Raw genomic sequence first — 10726 nt, forward strand, 5'->3', positions numbered from 1 at the left:
TTACTTACGGATAAAGGTTCTAAACATAAGCCTAAGTTAAAAATTTGTACAAAATATCTCCTAAACTGTAGGAGGTAAAGAGAAAATACCAAAGTTTTTTTGAAACTTTAACACCCTGTATCTTGTTAACCATGGGCCTGAGACAAAAAACTTAAATGGAAACTCGATTTGTTTTGAGGTCCTCTACACGCCCCTGCTCTGTGTCCATAATATTGTGAATCACCCTGTATATCAAGGTCGAGAAGGAAAGGCATATACAGAACACTTTTATATCTTGAGGTGCACAGCGCCGAACGATATACAGGGTGGTTTTTTTAAAAATCTTGAAACGCAACGTAGCTTGGAAGATAAATTGTTTTTTAAAGCTGTTCTTTATGCAAACTTGCGCGAGTCTGTATTAAATGACTATTATTATCTCTTCTCCGTTTGTTAGTTGCAACATTTCTTTCATTTTACTATTAAACTCGATTCCTTGGTCTGATCTATGGTTTGTTGGAACATAAATCTGAACTACATTTGGGTCTTTATGATTTCTTCGTAGTTCCTTCCAGTCCTATCCTAAACCTTTTATTCCAGTCCTATCCTAAACTATAATTTAAGCATTATCTTGACTAATACTTGCGTTTTCTCGTTGATTACCAATGGTAGGTGACGGGGCGATTTAAATTTTTTTCCCAGTCCTTTAGATGAATTTTCAGTTCTTTTAGACAGAACTTTCTCTTTAGATGTTTAAATCCAATTAAAAGTTTAAGTAAAAGTAGATATATTAGTATATAAGGTTTTCATACAATGTTAATAATGCGAAATTAAAGTGCACATTAATCTGCTTCACCTTCTTGATCTGTAGTTGGGGCTTCACTTTGAGTGGCCTCTGTGTCACTGACCTCAGTGGTACCCTCCACTGTAGCTTCAGTTGTTTCCACAACATCCGCGGGTTCAACACTAGATTCCACAGGAGCTAAAATAGCAATTACACAGAAGTTTAGTACCAGAAATATGTGATTTTCTGCATATAACCTTCACTTTCGGTTGTTTCTGCTGGTACAGCTTCCGCTTCGACTCCTTCTTCAGTTGTTCCTTCTTCAACAATTGGCTTAGTGCCGTCTTCTGGCTCGACTCCATCAGCTTCAGATGTCAATTCAATATCTGTACCTGTCGCCCCAACTTCCACAACTGATTCCAAACCTTCTTCTGGGGAGGGACCGACTGAAGGTACTTCAACCTCGGGTAATGGTGGAGCTCCATCTTCCCCAGTTTCAGCAGGGGCTTCTCCTCCTAAGAAAGTACATCTGATCAATTGAGCCGGTGTAATAAATGCTTTAAAAGTATTTGGATTTTTATACCTTCGGAGATTTGTAGTGTTTCCTGGTCTGTAGGCTGATCTTCTGGAGCCGCGGCTTCGCCTTCTTCTGGCGGCACCACTTCTTCGATTGGAGGAGCAGTTTCAGCTTCAACCTCTTTGTCTTTAGCAATCGGAGATTCTTCGGCAGGGCTTGGCGGAGGCGGTGTTTCTTCCTCAGGCTGTTGCTCTAGCTTCATAAGCGGAACAAGAGTCTCCGGGGGCGCTGTTTCTAGTTGGGAATTTTTGAAAGGAAATAAATTAAACGAAGCATAAGGTACAACACAGTAAGGATGCAGGCAACTTTTCAGGAGAACCCAAAAAGTTTCTTAATGTAAATTTAGGAGAAGATATTGTTTTGTGTCCAGTGTGGTTTATATGGACAAAGTTGTATATCTTGAAATAGATTTAACGGTATAGTATGAATCAGAGAAACTTCTTGGATCCCGCAGCAAATCTTTTCAGTCACTACGGACCAATATGAGTGGATACTAGCTAAGGTTGCACATTATCTTACATATTCGAGCAATATTAGACGACAAACGGCGATATCAGATTAGAAAAAAAATTATGCTGAATATCCTGGTTTTCGCGTCCTGCTTGCCAAATTCAATTCTGTTAAAGGTTAGGTACTTCAGATTATAAGCAATCTAATTATTAATTTTCAAAACTTATCCACTAGTAAAAGCATTCATCAAATGCAAAAAATTGCGATTTTTGAAAAATACTTTTCTTTTCTTTATACAAATTATACATTCGTCAAGTACTGCAGCTCTCTCTTTTCCTAATATGACATGAAGGATATTAATCTAAATAGAAATATATATTAAGATCAAATACAAATAAGTTAAAATTGATTAAGGCATGAAAATAATAAAGAGAAAAAGTAGATGTGTTAAATTTCAATCACTAAACTATCCAGAATTAACGCTTCCTAAATTGAAACTAGAATTGAGAGAATGATGCACGTACGGAAAATCGAGAAATATGGACAATATTAATCATCTTCATTCAAAATTTTTGAAAAAATATGTGATTTCAAAAATTAGCGCACATCGAAAAAACAGTACATTTTAGTTGAAAGTTGCCTGTTGAGCTGTTTGGGTTAATCGGTAAATAAATAGCGACAGAAAAACATCACAGTTTTTATTGGATTAATGTTTCGGCCATTTATGCCACTCTAAAAGCTCTAAACGTACATTTTATATATCATGAATTATACATAAACTCATAGTGATTTTAGGTAAAAACTCTAAATATACACATGAAAATTTAGGAGTGATTTTTGCTGAAATCTTAGTGGCACCATAAAGTATATGTATGTGTAATTCGGGGTTTTCCGTTATCAGGTTATGTTATTAGAGAAATATATTTTATATGACTTCCAGTTAGTTGCAGCCACAATGACTTTTGAAAAAGGAAAACATTGATTTGAACGAAGATACCACATTTTGTGTTATTTTTTTCATATAAATTCTAATATTTGTTAGATTGTTAAGTAATAATTGAAAATATGGTATTTACCCATAGTTTCCTTCGAAGATTTCTTGTCTTTGGTTTTGCCTTTTGTTTGTTCGCGAGGACCAGGCGCGAACAATTTGAACTCGTTAGGCAGTTCATCATCACTGTGAAGTTGGTCAGTGAAGTAAATTCGTCGTATTCTTACATTGGCATGAATTTGAACCCTTACAGTTTCTAAATATACCGAACCTTAAAAAAAAACAATCCACATTGATGTTTTAACAAACGCTGGTAACTGATTAAAAGTAAATGAAATAAAGATAAAAGTATAAAAATTATCTTTTATGTGGATTTAGAAGCGCTTTGTGTGTTAACATACAGGATAGGCCTATTGCTGTTTAAGCAACCGGGAGAAATTGTTTGTAGAAATGAAATAAAACGTTTCAGAGACGTTGTCCATTTTAATCCCATTGTCTGTCCATACTGTCCATTTTTGTTTATCCCCAAAAACTTCTATTTCAAACACATATGAAACAACGATTTAAAAATTCTTTTAGCGCAGCAACAAACTTTTCATGTCTGAAAATCGCAGCCTTTTAAATTCGTTAATTTCAAAGCTAAATTAAGTAAAACATTTTCCTAGACAGTAACACATAACTAACCACAGTTAATCTGACGGATTCATTAACGGGAACACGAATACTTTTTTTTTAATTAGTTTATTTCGGTAATTGCACACCAATACACACCATGGTTGCTTATTAGTGCGTCAAAGTGCGATGTCTCAGTAAATATGAATTTTAGAGGAAAATGTGTCCCACGAAAGTTTTTCGTGTTTCTGAGATGCGGATTTTAAAATTATTTTCCATTATACGAGGTGCGTTATGAACGTGTGGCAGGAACCAACTATGGTTTTTTAAATGGAATTTCACCTTTTTGCGCGCTTCGGATTTATCGTCAGATTCCAATGTAAATTTATTTGGAAAATTTTACCTAAAAATCTTACGGTTTTAGAATTATTCGGAAAAATATGAACATTTTGACAGCTACTGGGTTTCACATAAATCGAAGCTGTACTCTACTCGCTGCGAATTTGGAAAACAAATTTGGTCTTCCGTGATTCTAAAAGGACCTAATAATCTGCGTGCAGATGTGTTTTAATTCATAAAGGTATGTCCGTATACCTTTCAATTAGCCTCAGAGCTTATATGTTTTTAAACTTCAAAAAGTTGCTTATTTCAGAAAGAACTCCCTAATGTTTTCAATTTTCGAATTTAACGTCTAATTTTTAGGGCATTTTATGTAAGGTGTCCTAGTCCTGAGAATAACCGTTTCTAAGCTATTCAGCAACATTTAGAAAATTATATAATTTTTATTTTGATCAAGTTAACTGGGTAAATATTTATATGTACAAGGTTATTGATTAAACTTTGGCCACCCCGATCTAATTTGAAATTTAGAGAAAAACGTTAAACATAACAGTTGTAGATAGTAACGTCTAGTTTATTTCAAGATAATAACAATTGGTACAGGGCGTCTCCAATTTAAGTGGCAGATCAAACTTACCTTTTCTTAAATGGAATGCCGTACTTTTTATTGCATATTCGAGATATCCGTAAAATTCTAGGCCTATTCGATATAAACGTTCTATATTGATTCTCAACTGTTTTTGAGTTATTAACCAATATTGATTCAATTTTGGCCAGCCAGTTTTAACATCTAATTTGAAATTTAGAGGAAAATGTCAAATCGAAAAGTTTTAGATATTAACGTCTAGTTTATTAGTATTATAACTAGAGTGACGGTACAAACTTACATTTTTTTAAATAGATTCACGCACTTTTTATTTCATATTTCAACTATATGCGAAGTTTCAGTCCTTTTGGATATAAATTTTCTATATTGATCTTTAACTGTTTTTGAGTTAATGGCCATTTAAATATTCGGGTATTCCAGTTATAAAAAATTGAGTTTGGCACGCAGGCACTTGAATTTGAGACACCCTATATCAATTGTTATTCTCTTAAAATAAACTAGATGTTAATATCTACAATTTTTGTATATAATATTGTGCTATAAATTTCAAATTAGCTCCAAAAACGGGGTGGCCAAAGTTTGAACAATATTGGTAATTAACTCAAAAACAGTTTAAAATCATTATAGATCATTTATATCGAATAGGCGAATAGTTCGAATATGAAATAAAAAGTACGGCATTCGATTTAAAAAAGGGAAGTTTGGTCTGCCACTTGAATTTGAGACACCCTGTATCAATTGGTATTATCTTAAAATAAACTAGACGTTGCAATCTACTTTTGTATTTAACATTTTTCTCTATATTTCATATTAGATGCAAAAACGTACTGTCGTCTCCTGATTTGCAGATTAGGAGAACCTTTTGCCAATGGGGCTTTATAGTTGGACCACATTTCTTTCACGGACACTTGAATGATGCCGCATATTTGTATTTGTTGCAAAATGATTTTCCCGAACTTTTGCAGAACATTCCTCTTCATTAAAGGTAAAATATGTGGCTACAGAATGAGAGTACTCCTGCAGAGTTTGCGTTAAAGACACTATTTAAATCGCGAATTTGAAGATAGATGGATAGGCCGTGGCAGTCCCGTTTAGTAGCCACGTAGATCGCCAGACTTAACAAAACTGGCTTTTTTTCTATGGGGTCACATAAAAAACAGTGTATATCAAACTGCTCCGGCTACTGCTAAAATGGGGGACAGTTTGAGAATCTTTTATGAACACCGCATTTGTTTAAAAATAATGTTTTATTTAATAATATATATTTAATAATACATTTATAATATTAAGCATTTTTGTTTAATGCATTTTTTGATGGTCAACATGTGCCCAGTTGACTTGATTCAAGCAAAAATTAAGCTATTTTCTAAATTTTGCCGTATAACTTAGAAACGGTAAGTTTTAAAGTTACCATACCTTACATAAACTAGCTTTAAAAGCCAAAAATTAAAAAAAAATTATGGGGGTTCCATTTGAAATAATCAAGTTGTTTTGATTAAGAAACATGCAATTTTGGATGCTCATATAATTTCATTGATAACTTTTCGTAAGCTAACATATGTTGGCACGTAGCTTGTTTAGTCCTCTTGGAGGTCCACAAACCGATTTCAAAATTCGTAGCCATTAGGGTACGGCGCCACTGTATATGGCACTGTCAACTGTCAAAATTTTCATATTTTTTCGAATAATTCCATTTATATTTCCACTTCCATTCATATTTGACCATAAATCCAAAAAGCGCAATCAGCACCCCCTCAAGCAAGGGGTGGGTTCCATTCAAAAACCCATAGTTCGTAACCACCACACGTTTATGACGCACCCCGTATATTGAAAAGTAATTTTACAATGTGCACTTTTTAAACATCAAAAACTTCTTAGGAAGTATTTTTTACTATCGCTTACTACTTTACATATCGCACTTTGACGCACTAATGAGCAACCCTGTATATACCAAATAAGTCGTTCCTGTCAGCAACATTTTATTATCTGAAAACAATTATTCTATTGATTAAAAATTATCTATTAATTGAAATCCGGAAGAAATGCAGTTTTGTGAACTGATCATATTGTTGAAACAGAATAAACTTCTCAAGCAATCAAAATTATACCAAATTTAAAAACCCTTACATAAGAACATCAGAAGCATTTGTTACATTGGTAGTACGTAGTTAAGCTAAAAAGAAATCATATACCGTAAGCTCTTTTTGTAAAATCCGCAAGATTAAATTGAACTTGGTTCCATCCTGCGCTTAATCCAATTGGCATGGTTGTGCAAAAAGGTCTCACTTTAGTTGTAGATTGGAAATTAGACACTCGAAATCTTCGTCGCATATCTTTGTCATCTAAAAACAATAAATTCTCTTTAAGTAATTTGCGGTAGTCTACTTTGCTTGACCAGGAATTGATTAGTCTATAGAAAAACATATTTTACACAGAATGTTCCAAATCAACAAAGGAGTTATCAGGCAAAGAAGTTTTGAAGCAGAAAAAATATATTTCTAACAAATTGCTTGAACTTCAACTTTATTAACTTTACTTTATTTAACTTCAATCAATTTGGCATACAGTAGGCGTACCATATTGGGTGATATTATCAAAGCACAAAATCCCATCAGGCCTAATTAATTAATTAATTAATTACTATTACTGAAGTCTAATTCCGTACTTTTTGTTTTTTTGATTGCTACCTGAAAGGCGCGGCAGGCGAAAAATAAAGTTTGAGGCTACTAATCGTAAAAGTTGTAGGTTACTAATCTCTGATTGCGTTTTATTGAAGGTTTCATCTCCAAAGAACTATGTTGAATGAGTAACTCATTTGCTACAAAAATTAGTTCTTCCATTTTTCTCGAATTTACTCGGCTCAACTACGAAAAAAATTGGAACTTTAAAGGTAATTCCAAGTTTCCTGTTTCTGTTTAGCAGTAGAAGATGTACTGTGTAATAATCTAGAGCATTTAACGAACATTTTAATGAACTGAACACTTCTTGAACTTTCTCGATGATGGCTTTATGAATATATTTGGTAAACAATTAAATGTTCTTATTCCTCTTCTTCTTGTTTAGCGTTTTAGATTCATTTCACATCTGCTGTTACTTTAAGGTTGTCTACTCATTTCATACAAAGTCGTCTTCCAGCTTTTTATTAGGTAGCGGATGAATACTCATCTATAAACCCATTCTATTGCCCCTTTTACTCCCGTCCAAACCTATCTATTTCCTTATTGCGACCTCCTGAGCTTTCCAACATGCATTGGACCAGCGCAAGAAGGAACGGTCTAAACCTTCTAAATTGTATCTACATGAAAGTAAAAAATAAATAAGTACCCTCAGTCCCCACCCAGAAGCGGATCCAGCTTTCGAGTCAGGGAGGGGGTCAAGTCGGAGAAATTCAGAGTTTGTTGTGTATGAAATTAGAAAGAGTAGCGTTAGTTGCTGTAAACCCAGCACAAGGGGGGGGTTATGACCCCCGTGAACCCCTCCCACCATATGTCCCACCCTTGTCGTCCCACCCTTGTCCCCACCCCTCTTGGACGCATCGATTGTAGGAAAGTATGAACCGTTCAAAATGCAAAATATTAATCGAGAGTGATATAAATATCAATTTGAATAGAAATCATAATTTGTGTAGAGCATAAATAACCATGTATTGTATGTCGTTGTAGTATGAGATTATTATAATGTTTAAGAAAAATCTTTAACGACTGCTAGTACAAGACAAAAGTTTACTGATTTTTTAAGTTTCTTCAAAGTAATTTATGTATGTGTCACTGCAACAAAAACTTGACCTGTGTGAAGTGTTGAAATGTTTTCTGGATATTTTTATGCTCAGTCATATGAACCGTTCAAAATATGTAAATAATTCAGCAATTTCTACGTGGCCAATTGAAAATTTGCACAATTAACCGTTTCCAGTGGCGGCGTCAGCTTTAATTTTCGCTTGGGTGAAAGCCGGCGGAAAAAATTTGAAGATGGGCAGGAGACATTTTTACTTTTAATTTTAAGCTTTGGATATAATATATCTGTTTACCAAAATGTTTTGTTTTCTTCTTTGGCCGAATAAAATGTAAAATATTTCTTAGTTATTTTTATTTAACATACAAGCGTTGCAAAGATTAATTTTTAGTAACCACTGATAACGACATGGTTTTGTCAAACAAGGAGCTAATAGAGTTTGGCAATACCTTGAGTGTCCTAATATGAATTTACAATACAAATAGTATACGAGATTTTATCTACCTTCGTAGAATACCGAAATGAATGTTACAAAAATTTAACCCAAACTAACCCGAACGAAACAAAAAAACCAAAACAAATCTATTTTTTGAATCGAATAATTCCCTTAACTAAACGAAATTATTTTTTCAACAAACAAAATGCCCAAGTCAGTAAGCATATCCTGACTCATAGTATTCTTAAATAATTTTTAATTCTATTAATTTAAAGTGCTGAAAATTCTTCGAAAACTTGCATTGGAAGATGGTACTGTCATTGCAATATTACATAGTTTATTCATTTCATGGAAGACTAAACTAAAATCTTGCAAATGAAGTGTGAGATCTGTTAAATTTACTATTATAGAATATTTGTGCCTTCATATCTCTTAGTGATATCTAGCAATGACTTTGGCTCGTTTTTATTTGAAACTATATCACATTGGTAATGGTTAGCTAAAGAAATGGTCGTTCTACGCATAAAAAATGCTGGTAGATGGATGGATTCATTGTACTAAATCATATTTTTAAACCCAGTTTTTATTTATGCAGCCCTTTTCCAGTTCTTGTAGCCGTCGATAACAATACTTAAACTGCTGGTTCCACCTTGTTTGAAGAAAAATCTACAAGGGAACACGGAATACAGCCTCTTTGAGAATGCTGTACTTAATCCAAGGATACATCATATAATAACTGGACTTGGAACTACGAAGATCACAACCATACTGTTTTTTAGGAAAGCTTGCTAAGATCAGCTGTCTTGAAAGTTCTTGTAGCGATAGAGACAAATCAATCACTTCTTTTTCCTCTATATGAAATCTTTGGCTCTTGTCCTAACAGGAAAGTATCCATACTTAGATTAGAAAATAATTTATTAATATGAAGTACCTCTTAAAAATGTACTTTTCAATTCCCTAACAACTCGGAATGTTTTCACGTTCACCATCATTACTGTCGAATTTGAACTGATTTTTTTTAATTCGCAATTATTTATATCGCTATTAAAAGTGGTTGAGCGAGACAAATTTTGGTTGGGCGCTCGCCCAACCTCGCCCACCCCTAGCGCCGCCACTGACCATTTCGGACATAATCGGCTTAGTCTTTGCAAACTGGATTAAGCTAGTGCCGAGATAATTTAAATTAGTTTTATTTACTTAGAATATTATTTGCAACTTAGGCTGATTTTTTAAGACATTAATTAATCCATTTAGTAAAATGTAGTCAGCGGAAACTTACCTAAAATCTGGATTTCAAATGAAAAATACTTTTTCATATTTTTGATGACCATTACTAAATATGGCAGTTTTATACCCAATGCAGCTCGAGGCTTGATTGGACAAGTTATATAAGTGGTTGCAACATTGGTTCCACCAATATCCAATACCAAAGACTTTACTTCGTCATCGATTACTCTTCTTATGTGACCATTTTTTACCTGGAATTTGTAACTCTATTAGGCTGCAGCCAACTTTTTCCCCATCTACTTCGAAAAATCTTTAAGCCATTAAATTTGAGAAGTAATCGCAAACATCGACTAATGTTGCCCGAAACATAATGTTCTCATATGAAGGTCCAATACCTGCTTGTCCCACAAAGCTAAAGGATTACTTCCTACACTATAGAATATAGATATGAATCCGCTTTGTTGCGAACTAGAAAACATGTTAGAAGTCGACAAGAGTTGTCACTTATGACTTTTTTCAAATCTAAAATACATAAGATTGTTCAGAAATCATTGAATGGATTTTACTAGTCGTAGCATTTAATTTAAATATTATCGAGAGCTCACCATTTCGCTTAATTAGCTCACTATTCAAGAGTGTTAGTTTGGTCTACTACTGTTCCACGCTATTTCAAAAATTACGGAATTTTTCCATTGGTGTAAAGAAATGTTTGAATTTTCTGAAAGATTAACTTTTTATTCATCGACTTCAGTATTATTTCCATTGGTCTAGTGGAATTTCATTGTGTTTTGGTCATCTTGTTTCATCTTCAAAAATGTTAATTTCTGATCTGTAATTTTATCTGATAAAAAAGTAAAGCAACTGATTCAATCACAATCCAAAAATCCTCAATTATAATCCAAAAATCTCTCAATCCCAATCCAAAAATGTTTGGAATTTATTATTTTCAGTTTCTTTCCAAAATACTTAAGTTAATAAATAATAATGTATCTAAT

General features: G+C 33.6%; 1 protein-coding gene across 2 annotated transcripts; it reads right to left on the bottom strand.

Moving 5' to 3' along the window:
• Nucleotides 1-746: 746 nt before the first annotated feature.
• LOC109534595 (chemotaxis regulatory protein ChePep) lies at nucleotides 747-10252 on the bottom strand. 2 transcript variants are annotated; one of them, XM_019900315.2, is made up of 7 exons: nucleotides 10127-10252; nucleotides 9784-9982; nucleotides 6529-6678; nucleotides 2864-3049; nucleotides 1344-1571; nucleotides 1018-1275; nucleotides 747-958 (listed from the first exon to the last, which is right to left on the bottom strand). In XM_019900315.2, the coding sequence occupies exons 1-7, from the start codon at nucleotides 10208-10210 to the stop codon at nucleotides 819-821; spliced, it is 1245 nt and encodes a 414-aa protein (XP_019755874.1). In that variant the 5' UTR covers nucleotides 10211-10252; the 3' UTR covers nucleotides 747-818. The 2 variants fall into 2 exon arrangements, with proteins under 2 accessions (XP_019755874.1, XP_048521085.1); XM_048665128.1 differs by lacking the exon at nucleotides 6529-6678.
• Nucleotides 10253-10726: the final 474 nt, after the last annotated feature.

The sequence above is a fragment of the Dendroctonus ponderosae genome, unplaced genomic scaffold (assembly GCF_020466585.1).
Source record: "Dendroctonus ponderosae isolate FM_Combo_2020 unplaced genomic scaffold, Dpon_F_20191213v2 Dpon_F_20191213_3, whole genome shotgun sequence".
NCBI classification, from domain to species: domain Eukaryota; kingdom Metazoa; phylum Arthropoda; class Insecta; order Coleoptera; family Curculionidae; genus Dendroctonus; species Dendroctonus ponderosae.

What these genes read in the sequence shown, in the direction of transcription:
- LOC109534595 (XM_019900315.2), bottom strand. Translation starts at nt 10,210, where the DNA reads ATGTTTTCTAGTTCGCAACAAAGCGGATTCATATCTATATTCTATAGT. An exon ending in TTTTACAAAAAGAGCTTACG is followed by an intron (nt 3,050 to 6,528) that starts GTATATGATTTC and finishes TTTTTTTTTAAG; the next exon opens with GTTCGGTATATTTAGAAACT. An exon ending in AACACTACAAATCTCCGAAG is followed by an intron (nt 1,276 to 1,343) that starts GTATAAAAATCC and finishes GTACTTTCTTAG; the next exon opens with GAGGAGAAGCCCCTGCTGAA.